Source organism: Arachis duranensis, chromosome 2, assembly GCF_000817695.3.
Source record: "Arachis duranensis cultivar V14167 chromosome 2, aradu.V14167.gnm2.J7QH, whole genome shotgun sequence".
NCBI classification, from domain to species: domain Eukaryota; kingdom Viridiplantae; phylum Streptophyta; class Magnoliopsida; order Fabales; family Fabaceae; genus Arachis; species Arachis duranensis.
This window is the reverse complement of record NC_029773.3, coordinates 93076080-93097888: the sequence shown is the minus strand read 5'-3', so window position 1 is coordinate 93097888 and position 21809 is coordinate 93076080. Positions and strand designations below refer to the sequence as shown.

Below are 21809 nucleotides of genomic sequence, written 5' to 3'. Positions count from 1 at the left end.
ATTAATTTAAATTATATTAAACTACTCTTTCACTTTAGTCCATGACATCAATAAAGAAGTCTCGTGGCTCACAAATTTAGCCTAACAGAATACATAAATTTAATTACAATTTTAGTCTTTATTATCTTATCTTATTTTTTCTTTATCTTATCTTTAGTTATTCTTATCTTATCTTTATTTATTTTTATCTTTCATAGGACAATGTTCTATATATATATTTAGTTTTACTCTCATAGTTTACAATTCAATTCAATCAATTAACAATCAATAAAATTTCTTTATCTATTTTTTTCCTATTCTTTTACAATTTTATCAAATTAATTATAAAAAAAATTAATTTTAAATGGCCATATATAATAATAGATCATATAATTTATTTTCTGGTGACAGTAGGTGGTCGTATGGAGACCCACAAAACAGTAAATATATTTGATAAAATAATTTTTAAAATTTAAAAATATTATAATGACCATCTTTATGTTGCATTTCCTTGTTCGCTATATATTTCATTATTAATTTTCATATTTAATTGCTTTTTGCTATTGTTTCCATTCGGCATAGGATTGCTAAGTCACTTTCAGACAAGAAGCCTTGTATAAAATATGATTATATTCACTTACAAATATCATTTACAAAACTAGGGGTGCACATGGGTGGGTGAAATCGGATTTGATGAGATTTAGACCCGACTCAAAATATATACCGGGTCTATTTATTAGACCCGAACTCGACCCTAAACTCGATGAAACTAATACACTTTCAGGCCATAATTATACCGGGTGAAAACCGGGCCGTTAACACTACATTAAGTTGATACCTTCTTGTAAGCTAGCATGTAAAAATATCCAAATTTTTAAGATTCCAACCATTATTTAACATGGTAAAATTCACTTAGAAAAATATAACAAGAATCAACCATTCTTTAAAATTAAAGCATAACCACAATCAATACTAAAGCAAAACCACAATCAATACTAATATTGTCTAATAATATCAAATATATAAATCAATACAAATAACACGATAGTATGCATTAGTCTAAAGTCTTGTACATTCTAAACATAAAACATTAACTTATAGTTTTATAATGACTAATAACACAAAATATTAAGGTTTACAATACTTAAATTCCACGTAAAAATAGTCATGATCCATCACTAATAACACAAAATATTAATTACGTATGATGACCGGGCCACCGGGCCGACTTCAGGTGACCCGAGCTATGGCCCGGACCCGACCCGAAATAATGATCGGGTCTATTTTTGAGACCCTAACCTAGCTCTAAACCCAATAAAATAACACCAAATTAACCCTAAAGTGTTCGAGCTGGGGCCGGGTCTATGCACCCCTATACAAAACCAGTTTCTGGGAAAACTAAAAAAAAGGATATTGATTTAAATTGTGAGATTCCTAAGACACCAATTTTTTTTTTTTTAGAGGAGATTCCTATGGTATATAAATATACAACTAGATGATTGGAAAAAGACAAAATGGACTAATGTGTGGCCTGTAATTATTGTAGGTTAGTTTATTACATAAAGGAGAATAAATAACCCAACTTAGGTTAGGTAAAGTTTCCTCAGATACCAACTACATAGTACATAGCAAGTAAATCTAACTAGCTTTGTAACAAATTATAGCTTTGTCACTCTCTTTCTCAAGTCTCAACACAACAAAAATGGCTTTAGAATCCCACAATATGAAGCATCAACTCCATTTTCTTTTAGTACCATATTTGTGTCCTGGTCACCTTATTCCCATGGTAGACATAGCAAGGCTACTAGTAAACCATGGAGCTTTTGTAACATTCGTCACCACGCCCCTTAACGTGAAACGTATCAAGCCACTGATTGACACTGTCAATGCATCAAAATTACGAATTCGGCTTATCCAATTCGAGATTCCAGTTCTCGAATTTGGATTGCCAGAAGGGTGTGAAAGCTTGGAGCTAGTTCCTTCACGCGCCTTAATAAGAAGCTTCATGTTTGCTCTTAGCAAGTTGCAAACACCAATAGAAGAGTTGATTGAGGCAACCCCAATAAGTTGCATTCTAGTTGACAAATTCAACTATTGGATGGAAAATGTTGCTAAGAAGTTCCAAATCCCAAGGCTTATATTTGATGGCACAAGTTGCATGAATCTTCTATTGTTGCACAATTTGTTCAAGTCCAAGGTGTATGAGAATGTCCAAGAATCAAAGCCTATTGTGGTGCCTAATTTGCCACACAGAATTGAGTTAACAAAATCACAACTTCCATTGGAATTGAATCCTGAAGCAAAGGATCTCAGAGATCTTGATGAAAAGATTAGAACTTCACAAGAATCAGCATATGGGTATGTGATCAATAGCTTTGAGGAATTGGAACTAGACTATGTCAAAGAATACAAGAAGGTTAAAGGTAACAAAGTTTGGTGCATTGGTCCTGTTTCATTATCCTACAATAACAATGAAACACAACATGTTGGTCAAAGAGGTAACAAATCTAAAGTTGACCTAGATTCTTGTCTTAAATTTCTTGATTCATGGCCACCAAAATCAGTTGTTTATGTTTGTCTTGGATCACTCAACAACCTAGCACTTGCACAATTTCAAGAACTTGCTTTGGCATTGGAATCATGCAATTTTCCATTCATTTGGGTGATGAAAGAAGATGATTTATTAGATAGTGAATTTGAAGAAAGGACAAAGGAAAGAGGACTCATAATTCATGGTTGGGCCCCACAAGTGTTACTATTATCACACAATGCTATTGGTGTGTTTCTAACACATTGTGGTTGGAACTCAACCCTAGAAGCAATTTGTGCTGGTCTTCCAATGATAACTTGGCCTATGTTTGCTGACCAATTTTTCAATGAGAAATTGATTGTGCAAATATTGTGTATTGGTGAAGAATTAGGGAATGAAATTGCTATCCCTTTGGGTAAGCAAGAAAATTATGGTGCTAGTATTAAGAGGGAGAAAATTGTGGAGGCAATAGAGAAAGTGATTGGAGATGGAGCCAAGAAGGAAGAGAGAAGAGAAAGTGTTAGAAAGCTTGCTGAGTTGGCAAAGAAATCTATGGAAGTTGGAGGATCTTCTTATCTTAACATGAAGATGCTACTTGATCACATGGAAACACTAACCTTTGGTAAACCATCAACACAATGAATACAACATTATTAGTTCCTACTTTTTCCATGTAATTTTTATGACTCTTAATAAGAATTTGTAGTTCACTTCTTAATGTTTTGTTGTCTAATAAGGAGTGATTATATATTGTCACACATTTTTGTGTAAGGAACTAAGGAAGTTTTTGTAATATTTTTATCATCTTGTTTTTCGTGTTACTATCCAATTTTATAAATTTGGAGTGGGGTGGTTATTTCAATATTTAACTTTTTTTTTAGATAATTTAAGATGTTCAATTGATATTTATATTTCTTTTTTTTTCGTTTATATTAGCATGTTGAATTTTTAAAAAGGAACTGAGGCCCAATACTCTGACTAAGATACACTTTTAGGCCCAAAACAGGTTAGACGGATATAACAAAAATCATCACAAACAATGACAAAAAAAAAAGAGAGAGAGAATTACAAAGCGAAACACAAAAATTGCATTTAACACCCTTAGACCAAAAATAAAAAACCCCCAGACTTAAATAACATATACATTTTAGCCCGTAATTTGTTTAATTTCCGCATGTGACTGTAACAAGCATTTATCTTGCCTTGTGCATGTAGTAATTTATTGGCCAGCGACAGACCTTTAAATAGAGGTCAGATCCGTAATAAATTAGTCCTTGATTTATCGGGTTGGAAAATACCGTGGATAAAAAAAAAATTGATTCTATGTACAAAACAAGATACTAATGATAACACACAAATAATAAAGATATAAAAATTAATATTTTTATATTTTATTTAATGATAAATTAAATATAAAACTAAAATAAATAATAAATAATTTAATTTATCTTTATTTTTTTCGCACATAATTTAAAAAGAAAAATAAAATAATAAAAAATATAATTATAAAAGTTTAATGGTGATAATAAAAAAATGAGTATGTGTCTTTGTCTAATATTTCTATATGACAGGAAAAGTACAAATAAAATAAGTTGATATTTTAAGATATAATTTTTCTATTAATATCTTATTTGTCAAATATAATTTTATCTCTTTATAATATCTTAGTCTTTTGTAATTATAAATAAATGCAATCTAATATATAACAATGTATTAATGAAAATATAAAAAAGGTAACTAATATTTTTGTGTCAGATTTTTCTATCGATTTTACCTCTTAAATAATAATGCAATTAAAAGCATTGTTTTCAAAGGAAACAAAAATCTGCTTTATTTCCTTAACTTAAATTCTCCTAGATATTCTCATAAAAGGAAAGATAAGAAGAAATGATGAATTCATTGCATTTTTTTAGGTGAACGAATTCATTGTATATTCATATTAAAGTTTTCTTTTTCAATGATGTTACATGATTAAATTAATTTGATAATTAAATTTAACTACGTTAATCTAATAATTTATTGACATAATAAAAATCAATTGGAGAAGAAGGAGGAAATGTATAAAAAAAATATTTAGTTAAATTAAATTTTAAAAATAATTTGTTCATTTAATATTTTTCCTTATTTTTTTTTAAAATTTAATCTATAAGACTCGAATTCAATACAATTAATTATTATAAAACAGACCATTTTAATTAACATCATATTAGTTGGTATAAAACAGTTTGATTTATCATTTGAAAAAAAAAATGTTACAATTTAATTTATGAATATATCCCAAATACTACTATGAGTATAGATTGAAAGCAATTGGGAAAATTGATTAGAGAGAGCCAAAGAGTTATAATCCATCATTCAAGTAAGAGTAAGATTACCATGTAAGTATGACAGTTCTAAATTTCAGGTTTATTTTTCTTTACTGTTTGGGAGTTTCTAACAGAACAAAAAAGTTCATGATTTTCTCTTCATTGGAAATTTTCCTGTCCATTCTTCTATGCCTCCTTATTAGCTTGTTGAATAAAATTAGATGAATTTCAATCATTTTTATAGTGAAACTTTAGTGTAAGGATATAACTAAGGTGATTTTATTGATTTCAATTTTTTTATTTTTTATTTGTTTACTAATTATCCAAGCCCCCTTATGATGAAGCAAAGAAATTAATCCCCTTTAAGCATGAAAGGTTAAGAAAATTGTTTGATTTGTGTGATGTGTTCTTACATTTTTGTTGTATGTTTTCACTAATAATTACAAAATTTATCATTATCAATTTTTTTTTTTACTTTTTCACTAGCTGATATTTTCAAAAAAGAAAATTATAAATTCAAAAGGTTGTCAATTTCTCAACTTTTTTTAGATGATATAATTCCAAATATAATAATTAATTTATATATATATATATATAATTTAAAAATTTTTATTTAAAAAATACATATTTCAAGAGAGTAATTATAAAAACTGTACCGAAATTAATTAGCTGTTGTTAAAAATACCATTAATTTATACTAACAACAAAAATACCTCTAAATATTCAAAAAGATGATAATAGTACTTACTATCAGATACAAAATTTACGATATATAAGTATAATAATCTGTATCATACACGTGATAAGATTGAAATTATAATTTTAAATTGTTGTGTTAAAATTAATTTGAATTATAATTTTTTTAATTAATAACTGAATATATGCACAAAATTAAGCATCCTCTTTCAAACAAAATTTGCTACTTTAATTTGCTTATTAAACTTATCTAACCAAGTAAATAAACTCTCTTCAATCTTTTGCTATTGTCACAGAAAATTGCAACAATGGTTTCATCAACACCACAATTATGCAATAACCTCCACTTTGTGTTCATCCCTTTAATGGCACCAGGTCACATTTTACCAATGGTGGACATGGCCAAATTATTGGCTAGGCGCAATGTTAAGGTAACCATAGTAACCACACCCCTCAATGCACTTCAATTCAAAGCTAGCTTGGATAGAGAGGTTCATCAAAATTCTTCAAAAATCCAAATAGTTGTTGTGAAATTTCCAAATTCTGAAGCTGGAATCCCTCAAGGTTGTGAAAGCTTAGACACATTACCTTCAATGGATCTTAAGGAGAATTTCTTCTTAGCATTGAGCCTAATGCAAATGCCAATTGAAGATCTTATTGAAAAAAGTCTTGACCCTTTTCCAAGCTGCATAATCTATGACAAGAATATTCCATGTGTAGCTGAAATTGCAACAAAGTTTAATGTCCCTAGAATAATATTTGATGGGACTAATTGCTTCAATCTCTTGTGCAACCACAATTTGTATGCTTCTAAGGTATGTGACAAATTTTCTGATGATGATGATGATCAAGTTATTGTTGTTCCTGGATTGCCACATAGGATTGAGATGAGAAAATCACAGCTTCCAACATTGTTCAACCCTGGCACAAACCAAAATTTGATTAAGGTAAGAGAGAAAATTAGGGAAAGTGAAAAAGGAGCTTATGGGGTTGTAGTGAATAGTTTTGAAGAATTGGAATTAGAATATGTGAGAGAGTATCAAAGGGTCATAGGTTGTACTAAAGTTTGGTGTCTTGGTCCTGTTTCATTGACAAATAAGGATGATTTGGATAAGGCTCAAAGAGGAAACAAGGAGTTTAGTAATGAAATTGAGAACAAATATGTGAAGTTTCTTGATTCATGGCCAAAAGGGTCTGTGATTTATGCTTGTTTAGGTAGCCTTAATAGGGTTTCACCAAAACAATTGATTGAGATTGGTTTGGGATTGGAAATGACAAAAAGGCCCTTCATTTGGGTGTTAAGAGGAGCATATAGGAAGGATGAGATGGAGAAATGGCCAAGTGAAAATGGGTTTGAAGAAAGGGTCAAAGAGAGAGGGATTTTGATTAAGGGTTGGGCCCCACAAATCTTGATCTTGTCACATAGTTCAATAGGTGCATTTTTGACACATTGTGGTTGGAACTCAACATTAGAAGGGATTTCTAGTGGTGTTCCTTTGATCACATTTCCAATGTTTGCTGATCAATTCTACAATGAGAAGCTTGTGGTGCAAGTTATTGAGATTGGGGTGAGGATTGGTGTTGAAAATGCTGTGCATTTTGGTGATGAAGATAAATTTGGTGATGGTGTTCAAGTTACAAGGGAAAAGGTTGTGGATGCTATTGAGAATGTGATGGGAGAAGGTGAAGAGAAAGAGAAGAGAAGAGAAAGGGTTAAGGAGTATGCTGATTTGGCAAAGAATACAATTGAAGAAGGTGGATCTTCTTACAACAACTTGTCTCTTCTAATTGAAGACATCCTCAATCATGTGTCAAAGGTTTTAATTAATTAATGAAGATACCATCAAGTGATGTTGCATTGGAAGCATTGAATGTTATTTTTTCCTTGTTTATTTGTGTTTCCTTTTCTTTTCTTTTCAAGTTTGAAACTCTAATATTAATAAAGTATTTGGTACTCAATTTATGTACCTTTCTAAACAAATTAAGGTTGAAATCTTATTGGAAATAGAGAGGAATGTATATGTATATTGTGGTTGTGTTTCTCATAAAGATTGCATTATCCTATATATCCTATATACATATGGAGTAGTATTATAGGTTTTTTTTTCCCCTAAAAATTCTTTAATCTTGAGTTCGAGTGAAAAAAAAAATATTTATATTCATTACCTTATTTTTTTACTAGGTCTTCATAGGACACACAAATTTTTTATGAAAAAAAAAAAAACAAAGGACACAAATTTTCTCTGTAAATTTTAATAAATATGTGTAAATTGTTTAGTACCAAAATTTTATAACAATAAAAAACACCTAATTGAATGAATATTTTTTTAAAATATTTAAAATTTTTGTCATTTATGTCAAATTTATGACAATTAGTTAATATTAGGCTGTGTTTTTGTATAGAGACAAGACACTGAGACAAAAATATAAAGATATAAAATTGTGTTGAAAGAAGATATATGGGCAAAGACAATATGTCCAGAGACACTGAACTAGTGTATTTTGTGTCGATCCTGATAAGAAGGACACAGAGACACTAACAAAAAACACAACTTATTTTTTATTTTTTTATTATTCTTGTTAATTTTTCATAATTATATTTTTTATTATTATATTTTTCGTCTCAAATTTTTTGAATAAAAAAAATTAATTGAATTTTTGTAATTTGTTCTAGTTTATTAACAATCAGAATACAAAATACAAAATTTTATATTTCTAATTTTTTATCTTTTATATCGAATGTCTTATCTTATCTTATTTTATTTAAAAAAAAAACAGCCTATTATATTTATGATTGTGAGACATTGACGTAAGATACACAAATGATTCGTTGAAGGCACATGTAACCGTCATTAATGTCACAAGTATCTACATTATTGATAATGACGTATTATGAAGATTGAAGAATTAGTCATAATGTCTTATCATCTCATCTCTATGTAATGAAACTTCTAGAGAATTGATCAAATTGTCTATTATAGTCCACCTTTTAAAATTGTTTTTTGTGACTTTATTTGTTTAATTTTAATTTGTAGAATATATTTTGAATTTTTTGTTATTTCAGTTCATATTTGGCGTCATATGGATTATATGTTATTTATAATTATATTAACAATGACAAAATATCTTGATTCATAATAAGCTGGTTTCATGGTCAATATAATTGTTCCGAAGCTTACTAGGAAGGAGAGTTACAACAACTAAAGTCATCTAATTAATCTATATATATATCTCCTATGCATATATACGAATGAATACTACTTACTATTTTCCAACAAACACTCCTTTCAAGTTTCAAGGAAGATGACTTAGCTTATCACTTGTTGGCTCAAGTGTGGAGAGTCCTCGATCATCGAAAAGATCTTGGGGAGAAATTAAGTGAGAGAATACAAGATGAGAAGACACTACATTCAACTTAAAACTTTAAGGCGTTAAGTTAATGAATCTCTCATCTTATAAATTCGTTACTCTTCATTGTTTTTTTTATGTGGGACTAACTTCAACACTCTTCACACTTGTAATACTAATGATGAACAAATAATATACGTAGTTTTGATGAAAATTTTAAAGTGTTTAACTACTTTTTAATATATTATATTAATAAGAAAGAAATTTAATTAATTTCTCTTAGTATAATATTGTACCTGTGTTCATATTCTCAAAGTCAAATAAAGAGTTGGTAGCTTTTACTTTTTTGACGTGAAAGTAAATATTGATAAAGATAACTTCAATTTTACATGCAAACGTAAACAGGGGGTTGATTCTCTGGACAATAGCTTAATTAAATAAGCACTTTCATATATAATTTTTTAAAATTTTGTATAGCGCACTATTTTGATAAGTATAGTTGGTGTAATCATATGACACTTTTCATCTTTCATAAAGCTTTTAGAAAAGGAAAAAGGAAGGTAAAGTCTGTGTGACATGTTATCTCCTAAAAAACAGACACCTATATAGTCAACTTAATTTGAAATTCGATACTTTCGTGTAAATGATATTTGTCATCATCTAATAAAATTAATAATATTTTTGCGTATTAGGCATGAAATTTCTAGGCATTTTTTAATTTAATATGTAGATAATTCTGTTTATTATTTTTAATTAGATGATTTTTTTTATTCGATTTATTTATGCATAGTTAATAATGACTGGATGTTCAATTTAGTAGGTATGCAGATAGTTATCTTAATATTAAAATTTATGAGATAATTTAAAAGCAGAGTATTTTTTTACTTTATTAGATCAATTCTAAAATTCATTATTCACATTATTTACAAAAATCATTATCTCCCGCTACGTTACCAACACAATTTCTACCAACTTTTACCAATTCTTATTTATAACTGTATTTAATAAAAATATCTTTATAGATATATCTAATAAAAATATTTTTTTTATAATTATATTTAATAAAAATGTCTTTATAAATATAATTTCTAAATATATCTCTTTAATTATATGTTTAAAATATAATAATTAATTATTATTAATAATAAATTGATAAATAATATTTTCATATCCTATACTTTTTCATAAATAATAGTGGGCGCTGCATATCACATGAGAATTGAGAAAGAGAAATGTACATTTGCTCGTTTGTCACGCAACTTGTGACCAAATCAACGCGGATTCCACTATGAGATTTAGATTAACGATAAACTAATTTTTAATTTGTTGGATTAAAAATTACGGTAAAAGAGCTATAAAATAATGGTTAATATGGCACCATATCATATGGTGACTTAACTCTTATGAAAAACGCTAATTAAGGAGTTGATCCATTTTACTTATAAACGTCTTCATCTCATACATTGTTATGATTTGAGTTTGACTCTCATTTGTTATAATCTATAAAACGCTCCATGAAGCACGTATACCCTATTCTTGAAGAATTTAGTCTGATATATATGCATAATAATATTACCATGGCATTTCATGATTTTAATTACAAATGAAAAATTGTTATTATAGGGGGGTATAAAGAAAAAGGACACCACAATTGAATTAAATGTATACATGTGAAAACACTAATTAATACGAGTGATATCACATATTTGAATTATTCAAATTTGAAAGTCAAGGTCAATCCTTGGTGTGAGACATGACTAAGCCCAACAATATGGTTTATATTTAAATACCATGGCATACCATAGACGCCAAAAACCCAACCTAGTCACACCTAACACTTTTGCCTTTGGCCATGGCCTTGCACTTTGTGTTGGTTCCACTCTTTGCACAAGGTCACATGATTCCCATGATTGACATAGCAAAGATCTTGGCAAAGCAAAAAGGTGTGATTGTAACCTTAGTTACCACACCAATGAATGCCTCAAGATTTGAGGACACAATTTTTAGAGCAAGATTTGAACAAGGCCTCCAAATCTATCCCTTGATAATCCCATTCCCATGCCAACAAGTTGGTCTACCATTTGCCTGTGAGAATCTAGATACCTTGCCATCAAGAAACCTTCTTAGGAGATTCTACAATGCACTTGACATGCTTCAAGAACCTTTGGAACACTACCTTCAAACTCATGATCATGCACCAAGTTGCATTATCTCCGATAAGTGCCTATCTTGGACTTCTATCACCGCCACAAGGTTCAAGATTCCAAGGCTTGTGTTCCATGGCATGTCATGTTTCTCATTGCTAAGCTCCTACAATATCAAGCTCCACAACTCACATGCTTTAGTCTCTAGTGACTTGGAGCGATTTGTGATACCGGGGCTTCCTCATATTCATCAGAATATTGAGATATCAAGGGCACAGCTTCCAGGAGCTTTTGTTGCGCTTCCGGATTTGGATGATTATAGGGACAAAATGCGCGAGGCGGAGATGTCTTCCCATGGTATTGTGATGAATAGTTTTGAGGAATTGGAAAAGGGTTGTATTGAGGAGTACCAAAGAGTGATGAACAAGAGGGTTTGGTGCATGGGACCAGTTTCCTTGATCAACAAGGCAAGTTTGGACATGTTTGAGAGAGGGAACAAACCTTCCATTGAAGAAAGCCAATGCTTGGAATGGCTAACATTGATGGAGCCAAGGTCAGTCATCTATGTATGCCTTGGTAGCTTGTGTAGGCTTGTAACATCACAATTGATAGAAATAGGGTTAGGTTTAGAAGCATCAAATAGACCATTCATTTGGGTGGTAAAAAATGCTGATGAAAGTTCATCATTAGAGCTAGAAAAATGGTTAGAGGATGAGGGTTTTGAAAGAAGGGTCAAAGGGAGAGGACTTCTGATTAAGGGTTGGGCACCACAAATTATGATACTATCACACCCTTCAATTGGAGGCTTCTTAACTCATTGTGGTTGGAATTCAACAATTGAAGGTGTTTCGTTTGGAATACCATTGATAACTTGGCCTTTATTTGCTGAACAATTCTTGAATGAGAAGTTTGTTGTGGAAATTTTGAAGGTTGGAGTTAGAATAGGAGTTGAGGTTCCTGTAAGGTTTGGTGATGAAAAAAAATGTGGGATTTTGGTGAAGAAAAATAGGGTTATGGAAGCTGTAGAGATGTGTATGGAGGGAGGTGAAGATGGGAGAAAGAGAAGAGATAGGGCAATACAACTTGGAAAGATTGCAAGAAAGTCTTTAGAAGAAGGTGGTTCATCTGGCTTGAGCATTTCATGCTTAATTCAAGATATTAAGGACCATCAATCATCAAAAGGGGAGGCATAAGTTAAAAACTTCAAGTTTGTATATATTTGAGTCTACCGGTGATGATGTAGAGAGGGGTACTAAAAAGAGAATTGTAAGCGTCAACAACACATCGTTTGGCACCTTCGAAAAACAGCACCGTGGTTGACGGCAGCAGCAAGCGCATGCAACAAGTGAACAAACAAAAAAGCACAAGCTCTTCATGTTGAAAATCACGTGCCATCTCTTCAATTTTTCATCTTCCCCTGTACACCTTTTTTCAATTTCCTCGATTTTGTTGTTGTGGGAACTTAAAATTTGTGGGGTAAAACCACTGAAATTTATTCCCTCTTAAGGTGGGTTTGATGCTTTGCCAATTTTTGTTTATTCATGCTTTTTAATGATGCATTAGAATGCTATACTAACTAAAAAGCTTATCTAAAAATCTAAGACATGCTGTACTGTTCTGCATAGCATCAGGAACTTGGTAAAAGCACTATTCTCAAGACTAATAGAGTAGCTTAGCTAAAACGTAAAACACGATAACGACAATATAAATGTTTAAACAAATGTTCAAAAATGGCTTAAAATACATGTACAGAACCAGCAGAATGAGTAATAGTAAACACAAAAGTTAGGGGGTTTCCCCTTCTTTCATGAATGACTTATGTTGTATTGAGACCTTTCAGGATCGGGTATTGACGATCCGACACGATGGAACCGGTTTTTCGAGCATAATTGTCCCTTTGAATGCCATCATCTGACCGAAGGTCTTTCTATAATTGCTAAGCTGCATCATAATTCATAAGGGTAAAGCTGAAATCATGTTTTTCCATTTAAGTTAAATTATTAGCCACAAAAACCAAGTGCAAGGTATTGATCTAGCTCATAAATTATACAATGAAATATGTGTGTGTGTGTGTATATATACCTGCTCAGGTTTCATCAGGCTAAACCCGAATTTATCGGTCCATATAGATATTGCTTCCTCAGCAGCTGGTAGAACAAAGTTCTTCACATTCAAGAAAGCCAGCAGCCTCTCAATGCAAGAGAACAGCGTTTGGAAATAACCCTATTTAGGACAAACCAATGTTATCATATCACAACCACCACCAGTTTTTTCTAGTTAATCCCACTACTCAAATCAGCATAATAGCAATAAGACTATCATTGCTGAACACATTCAAAACGAGCTTCCATTTTGTGAAACCATTCAAGTTACCTTTCCACGGTTCTTATAACACGTTGCAACTAAAGGGAGCTCTGCAACATCTCTCCCAAAAACTCGAAGCATAGCCGCAGATACCACACATGAACTTCAAGGACATTAGAGAAATGTAAACAGCACCGTTGAGCAAGCGTGAAATAATAAACAGAGAAAACCAGTTCTTACTTGACCATTAATAATGCACAATAAAATCCTCCAAAATCCTGAGTCTGTACACTCCTTCTGTAAGCAAAAGAGAGGAGGAGGAGGAGGAGGAGGAGGAGGGAGGGGCGGGGATGTTAGATGAGACAGAGAACAAAGAAGTTGAAGAGAAAAATGGAAAGCAGAACAAATGTTCTTTCTATAAGGAATTCCTTACCCATAAACCATGGCAGGAATAAGGTCACTTCCACTAACTGGATCAATAATAGCATCAAAACATTCCTGAAACATGCAAGTGATCTCTAAGTACCGCGGTCCAATAATTTGTATTAAACTATTATTGATCTTATGCAATTGGCAAATTCAAAGGGCAAAGGGGAGAGAGAAGAACCAAATCACAAGTGTTTTAAAATTCATTACACAAATACACACCCAAGTAACATGTTACACATGCAAATACACACACACAAACAGAATATAAAAGTCAGTAAAAAAAACATGCAGAATGGCATATACTGATATACATTTGAAGCCAACAAGCAAAAAGGCCATTACAACTGTCAGAAGCTTATCCACTCATGTCAGAAATGTTGGCACCAAACAAATTACATAAAATCATAAATGTTACCAATATATATGTCAATGCTGAAGATAAATATATTTTGAAACTACCGTAAAATTTAATTTATCTAAAAACGCGCCTTCAATTATCAGAAAGGCATAGTATGAACAAGTGTTAAAAAAATACAAAAAAGCAGCAGCTTGCCATTTGTTGGAACTTGGAAAAACAAAATATGATCATCGCTTTCATGCACTCGAGGCAAATAAGAAAGAAGATGGAAACAAGTCAGACGGACAATGACTTACGTGAAACATTGACACAGCCTGCAAAAGGAATGGCCTAGTTTCAGAGCTAGCAATTTTTCCATTAAGAAGTCTCCATCTTACATCAATCTCATTAGGTAGTCCTAAAAGTATTTCCTCTTGCTTCACCTTTATTACATCCAAGAGAGATTCCGGAAGTCTCTCAGCCCCCCTAACCAGGATGTTCTCCAAAATAGAATGTATCCTTGTGCAATCATCGCAGCAAATCCAAATCCCTTCTGGCAACTCCTGCCATTTGCGACATAAATGTTATTTCTGAAGAACAAGAGTGAGGTTAAATTTGCAAATAAATATAATGCAAAATATTGAATACCTTTAAAAATGCCATCTTATGATCCCTCAAACAACCAACATGGTATTCCTTTTCACACTACAACAAACAAGAAAATTAAGCAAAAAGACAAAACCACATACCTGATCACAGAATATTATTGTGCGTGGACCAAATCCTGATCTGCTGAAGTCAGAACCTCTACAAACACAAAATTTCCCCTTTATAATATACAACTTGGGTGAATAGTTTATGATTAATTAACTTGAATACAGAAGTTACAAACATGACAACAATGCTGATGTCAAGAAATTTGTTGTAAGAAGTGAAGCCCTTCGGCTTCATAGTTCTAAACTTCTAATCAATAAGATGTATAATATTACCCGCACAAAACACATCCACCCATCTCAGCATCGGTATCTTTTACTATGCGAATGCATCTGGCAATCTGTTCAATGGGACCAACTCCTTCAACCCTTTCTGCTGCCACAGCATGGACATTGTCCGCAACAAAACTTTCTCTTTGGAACATGTTTTGGCAAATTTGACAATACCAATTACCACGAGGAACACTTGATACTGATGCACATTCTGTACATTACCAATGCAACATTATAGTTCAGTTCGAAGATAATTATCTTCTAATTTATTAAACAAAGCAAATATTCTTCTCAACAGCCTCTTCCAATTTAGTAAATGAACAGACAATTATAGTAAAAAGAAGTGAGGAAAAAAATTTTGTTTGTTTATGACACTGCTGCAATTTCATCATATGCGAAGAACTTCAGATAAGGCATCAAGATAATAAAATGTAGTAGAAATTGGCAAAGGAGAGAAACACATTAAAAAAAGAAGAAACACAATAAATAAGCAAGCATTTCATTTGTTTCTTTTTCATAAATTTTGCATCTGACCTTTGTGAAACGACCTTGGGCATCCATCACAGAGCAGCAGGTTTCCCCCATCCCAACAGACAACGCATAGATCATCATTATACTTTGCAGTGTATTTCCGTTCTTTTAGTATAAACATTGCTAACTCATGGAGAGACATCCCATCTGAAGTGTAGATGTATGCATAACTGCCAAAAATATTCCACCCACATAGAAAACCATAGGTACAAGTACAACTGTACAAGAAAGCAAGCAATTCAAATAGCTTCTGAATATTACTCACGGTTTCCTTCGAGAAGCCCAACCTGCATGTACCTCAAATTGTGAGGGGCTGACCTGCACAACATTTTAAAATTGGACCTATTATTCTTGCAACTTAGGGATTCCTCAGCATTGAGCAGTGAGCAGTGCCCACATACAAGAAAAAGATAAGCTGCAATACCAGCGTGTTACAGCATCCACACACAATTCCAGAGCCCCTTTTGATGCCTACAAGCAATTTCTATTGACAAGAACATAACAGTTAAGATAGGATTAGACATAAATAACTTGAACATGAAACTCACATAAAAACAACCTGTCCACGTGCATAATAAGCTACTTTGGCTCCATCAGGCAATCCATTTTCTTCAAAAATTAATTTATGCAGTCGCTGATACCTTGAGAAGAATATATTGGATAAACATAGAATTACTATCATCACGAAAATATATAAAAGAAATAATAAAAAAAAAAACACTACAGCCATATATAACGCACAAAAATCTAGGGATGAGAGGGAGCTAACTTTTTGGCGATCTTCCACTGGCTCTTATTTTCTGAAGATAAACACGTCGAAGTTGAAGTAACTGGAAACATCGAAGTTGAAGTAGCTGGAGCAGTGTTTAATTTTACTGTCAGTTTATATGACCTGGTAATAACAAAATATTACAATAAAGAGGGGAAATGAGACTTTATTGTAAACATTTGAACTTACAAGAATGTCAACAAGATCAATGATTTTAAGAAATAAATCCATATATACAAACTTTGTTTTCCTCTTCCACAAACTCTTGTGGAATAGAATAGGATCTGAAGCACCCTTGGAAAAAGCTGAGCTGGCATCCCGTTTTGATGACCTTAATGATGCAATTAAAATAATGTAAGCCAAAAGAAAACACAAACCGTAACAAGAAAGCAAAACATACAACCTAAAAATTAGACGGGAGAAAGTTATTTTTGTGAAACCCATCATGCTTAATAACCACAGATTTTGGTTAAGGCAAAATTGTTGTGCAGAAACTTTACAAAATTTGCATCATATTTAAGATAAAAGAAATATTATGATACCAACTTTTCTCTTTTCTTCCAGCGTCTCTTAGTTTGTGAGGAATTACAGAGTTCAGAAGTGCTTGATGGACTGGGAAACAATACTGGTTTAGGAGACCTGAAATGTTGTGTAACAGTAATACAACGATGAAAGAAAAGATTGAGTAAGAAGTGGAAAAAGGAACCAGAAGCATTTCGTTTCACCTTGAATGTGGTGTGAACATTTAGGACTGTGTAATTATCACACTTATCAACATAGATTGTGGGAGTGTTTGCAAGCAAATAACTATAGAACATCGATTTCATTTTGAATACCTGACTCTTTTGTCACACCCTATAATAACAACAACAGCGATAAAATAATATACCATCAAGAATAAATAGAACATAACTCGATAATGTTATCAGTAAATTTTACCCAAACAATTAAACAGGCCCCCTTTTCGGCTCAAGCAGGCCAAAATTATTATTCTTTTCTTCCAAGCCTAAAATCCTAAACCCTATTACATCTTAAATATAATAAGCAAATTGCACTCCAAATTTTTTAAATTCTAATACATTACATAACAAACGACAAAAATTTAAACCAAAATAATATTAAAACCTATAATAATTAGGGCAAACTTAAAGAGTTCAATTACAAAACATAATAAACCAAATTTTCTCGTACTTGGTGTAAGAAGCATAATCCTTTTAGAGGAGTACCTTTCTTACAGAAGAGAGATTGGCTTCTATGAAGTATTGTAGTTTGAGTGTCTCTTTTTTGTTTGTTTGTCCTGGTTTGTCCTAGTCTTTGTGGCAAACATTTTTTTGTTTTCGAATAAGCAGCAAGGATATTTTTCCTCCACACCTTAAATATCATCCTCTTCTAGTTAATATTTCTTGTTTTATAAGGACGGATGGGGAAAAAAAGGGTGTAACCTAGTTGAACAATTTAAACAGTGCTAGTCAGGCCAATATTTCTAGAGCTCATATAAGTTAATTTTTGGGGGTAAATGGGTTGGTCCTATAGATTTGCTCATCTTAAGAGCCTATGATCAGTGAGGCAAACCTTAACAATAAAAATAACAACAAACGGTTAACAGCAAAGCAAAGCACTAACCTCTGCAACTTTTGCAGGTAAAGTATTTTTCTTCAGGTGGGGAACAAAGAAAATTTTGAACTGCCACCTCCAAAGCATGCAGGGGAACTGCTCTGCATGCTCTCAAAAGGTCAAGCAAGCTCTTCCCATTCTCAAGGCAAATATATTGTGCTGCTCTCTTGTATGTATTGCAAGCATGAATCTCGAATTGGGATGGAGGAATAATCTACACAGACAAAAGGAACAAGTAAACACAAATGAAAGGGAAGTCTCAACACTAAGAAACCATTGATTACCCATTATTCAAAATCAACTGATAACTCACCCTGCGTCCATTGCAAATACAGCATGAGCACAATATTCCCCCATCTTGAATTACACCCCGTAATCCGGAAGTTGAATCCTGTAATCATCAATTGAACCATATAACTCAGCGTAAAACTACGAGAGCTACACATCAAATAATCCAATAGACTAGGCGCCAGCAGCAAGGAGGAAAAAGAAAGGAAAATGAGGCAAGCCTGTTTATAAACTCGTAACGGGTAAGATTTTAATGTCGAAATTTAACAGCGTTTACAATATTATATACGTATGTGTTAGTATATTAGTCACCTTTTAGGTAATCTTTATCACCAAGTATAATAATATATTTTTGGAAAAAAAAAGCTTAAATAAGATTCTTCGAGTTTCGGTTAAAGAGAGTTTCTTAAACAACTACATATAAACGAAAATTAATTACATGAAAAAATAATCGCGGTGGGTGAAAGATTAAACCTTTCATTGAATATGAGATCGATATCAAAGCATAAGTAACCATGAATCCATGATTCAACAATAGGGTCATTTAAGTAGGTTCATAATTTAAAAGTCTCGGAATGAGGTGGTCAAAAGAGTATGTAATAATGTCATCTGTTCTTTGTAACCCACTTCCCTCAATGGAACAAGATATTTTTTTGTTGTTAAATGGAATTGAAAAAAAAGTTCAAAGTTTTTTTCTCTATATAATACTCAAACCAAAATAACCAGAAAAATATTTTTCTGATATTAATAATGGGTATCAAGTATCAACGAAGCACATATAGAGATATAAAGTAGCAGGTTTTCAAATAAAAGGACGAAAGGCCGAACGGGTCGTGTCATGTCAGACTATTATTTTCATATAAAAAGTACAGAAAAGATATCAGTTCTCAATATATTAATGTCTAATAATAACCTAGAAAAAACGCCCTTTTCTTTAGACCTATAAAAAATAAAAGAATAAAAAACGAAAACATGCGAAATTCATGTAACAGTCGGTTACTTCCAAACAAAAGAGAGAAAAAGCATGCCTTAGGAGGCATGTACCGAAATCTATATCTATCTGTTACACATTTATGAATTTCTTTTCCTAAAATATCTATACCACGAGTATTCTAATTTTAGCTGGGTCAACTCACTGAATAATAAACAAACTCTCCCACGTTCATTCCTCCGTTTACAAACCTTGAACTCCAATCCGAGACATATCAACTAAACAAGTTAAGGAAAGAAAATGAGTGACTCATTTGCATGCATGCTCCTCACACTTGGTGAAAATAGATGCACACAGCTTCCTCTCTCTGAAAAGGGAGAGACCATTCTCGAACTCAAACTCATAATTCATGCTTAATCTCAAACAACTCTTACTATTACATTATTTCTAGGCGGATAAATTTCGCAAAAGATTCATTCCACGTAAATCCGTTGACCTAACTTCCCCCAGTCTCAGTATCACTATTATTTTAATCTCGTCAATCCCTACTTTTATTAATTATTTTTACATTAAACAATAAACACAAAAAATAATTACAATTGATAATTATAGAATTTCTAAGAAGTAAATAATTATAATTCAAATCAAACTACCAACTCTCTTTATACAGAGAATACATAATATAACAAACTTCATATGAAATTAATAATTAAAAACTGCCCGATAATTTCACCTGCCCGATAATTTCACCTATTTGACTAAACTATTACGATTTTGATCATTCAACTTCATACAATATTAAAGAGAGTTTATTTTGTACTCTATTATCGTTTAATTAAGCACTCTTAGAGAGTTTTGAAATGGTAGTAAGAGAGTCATCAACCAATTTAATTGCATGTCAATATAAAAAATCGTTAACGCATAATCAAAATTAATCTCTATAAAATTGAGACCGAAAAATGAAGGCTAACCTTCTTGCAACCCATGTAAAAAACGGGAACTCCATCGAGCAAACCAGTGTCGAAGAGCTCTTTAACGGTGACGGGCCTTCTGTTAACGACAACAACCTTCTCCGACGACTTCGTCTTGAAAACCACCGCTTTCTCTTCTTCTCCAACTTCATACTCATCCACCACCGTTTTCCACGTTGGCTTCCTATTCCTCTTCAACCTTCCCAAAACGACGTCGTTCTGAATCACCACCACCTCACTACTTTCCTCCTCCACCTTTACAATTCCATTTCTGCCCTCGGAACTTACCTTCTTCTCTTGCTCTTCGTCTTCTTCATGGAGATCCTTCGTCTTCCTTCGCGAGTACACAATGTAACCGTTCACAACCTCACCTCTATCGTTGTTGTTGTTGTTGTTGTTAGTGTTCTTCTTTGGAAGCATGACCTCGCTGCTGCAGAAGCTGCTATTGCTGCAGCTGTTGTTGTTGCTGAGTTCGGAATCGCGGCATGTTAGAGTTGTGGTTGTGGATTCGAACTCTGGTTTGGGAGATGGAGATTCCTCCATGGATCCGCAAAATCGAATCGATTGAAGTGAATCAGAAGACGAAGGAGGAAGGAATTGGGAAGTAAAGTAGTGACATGCGGTGGGAATTGGAATTTTAGGGTTTCAGGGAATCTCGATTTGGGGGTGAAGAACGAGTTAATTGACTCAGTGAGTCAGAGAAGTAAGTGAAAGCTAGCAGTGAGAAGCAAGCAGAGACGAAGAAAAGAAGATGGATCTACTTTCGGAGATGAGAATGCGGCTTTAAAAATTAAATATTAAATAATTTAAATCTAATTTTGAAGTACGTTCCCACATAAATACATAATAACTATTTTACCGGTATATAATAATATAAACAGTTAATTTATATTAGGTGGAAATTAAGTTACAGCGATTTCACGTGAAGTTGATATTTGAGAGCGGTTAGATAATTTAATTGATTTGACTAAATTTTTATCTAACGAAAATATATATATATAATATTTTTGAAACAAATTTTATTATTATAATTATTTATACAATAGATAGACAAAAAACCAATTATTTTCTTTGATTATGAGTTAATATATAAAATATGATATCTAAGTAGATATCTGTATAAATGTTTTATTTGCATCAATTCAATAATAGTATACATACATATCAAAATTGGATTCAGATCATCTGTACAAGAAAATCATTCTTTAATAAAAGTATTGATAATAATATAATATGTTAATAGAAATTATTATTTTCATAAATATTATTTATTGCAATTATTAAATTAACCGTTTCTATAATTTATTACCTTTTGTAATTTTTAAAATATATGAATTAGTTATTTGAAAGTTTCTTAAAATGTGAATAAATAGTTTTATTTATTTTTACTTATTATTAGGACTTAATTGAATGAGATTTTATGAAAAGATTTTGTAAGTGAATTAAAAAAAATAAAAAAAATAAAAGTAAATTTTTATGAGTTTAATTTTGATGTATTACTAATATAAAATATTTTTACATAATCATGTAACATTCGTTTTTTTTATGACTATTTACGTAATCAATGTGAAACGTGACATTACATAATTAGATATACATGTAAAACTATTTTACACTGAAAGTACATCAAAATTAAATTCATCTTA

General features: G+C 31.9%; 4 protein-coding genes across 7 annotated transcripts; 3 read left to right on the top strand and 1 right to left on the bottom strand.

Annotated features, from left to right (window-relative positions):
- Positions 1–1681: 1681 nt before the first annotated feature.
- On the top strand, positions 1682–3151 carry LOC107476256 (UDP-glycosyltransferase 73C4-like). The gene has a single exon (XM_016096043.2). It carries the CDS (start codon positions 1682–1684, stop codon positions 3149–3151), a length of 1470 nt encoding a protein of 489 aa, XP_015951529.1.
- A 1634-nt stretch (positions 3152–4785) lies between these two features.
- On the top strand, positions 4786–7343 carry LOC107476342 (UDP-glycosyltransferase 73C11-like). Its single transcript, XM_016096142.3, has 2 exons — positions 4786–4887; positions 5808–7343. The coding sequence occupies exon 2, from the start codon at positions 5820–5822 to the stop codon at positions 7341–7343; it is 1524 nt and encodes a 507-aa protein (XP_015951628.2). The 5' UTR covers positions 4786–4887; positions 5808–5819.
- A 3342-nt stretch (positions 7344–10685) lies between these two features.
- Positions 10686–12525, top strand: LOC107476254 (UDP-glycosyltransferase 73D1-like). Its single transcript, XM_016096041.3, has one exon. The coding sequence runs from the start codon at positions 10712–10714 to the stop codon at positions 12194–12196; it is 1485 nt and encodes a 494-aa protein (XP_015951527.1). The 5' UTR covers positions 10686–10711; the 3' UTR covers positions 12197–12525.
- Positions 12526–12638: 113 nt separating this feature from the next.
- On the bottom strand, positions 12639–17222 carry LOC107476252 (increased DNA methylation 1). Of its 4 annotated transcripts, none has more exons than XM_021136243.2 (17): positions 17196–17222; positions 16906–16998; positions 16549–16690; positions 16360–16444; positions 16150–16231; positions 16015–16074; positions 15856–15908; positions 15594–15760; positions 15063–15270; positions 14823–14880; positions 14722–14778; positions 14391–14636; positions 13741–13805; positions 13548–13604; positions 13377–13470; positions 13086–13226; positions 12639–12944 (listed from the first exon to the last, which is right to left on the bottom strand). In XM_021136243.2, the coding sequence occupies exons 4-17, from the start codon at positions 16428–16430 to the stop codon at positions 12840–12842; spliced, it is 1464 nt and encodes a 487-aa protein (XP_020991902.1). In that variant the 5' UTR covers positions 16431–16444; positions 16549–16690; positions 16906–16998; positions 17196–17222; the 3' UTR covers positions 12639–12839. The 4 variants fall into 4 exon arrangements, with proteins under 4 accessions (XP_020991902.1, XP_015951526.1, XP_015951524.1 ...); XM_016096040.3 differs by having other exon boundaries at positions 16360–16482; positions 16601–16690; positions 17196–17216; XM_016096038.3 differs by having other exon boundaries at positions 16360–16482; positions 16601–16690; positions 17085–17210.
- Positions 17223–21809: the final 4587 nt, after the last annotated feature.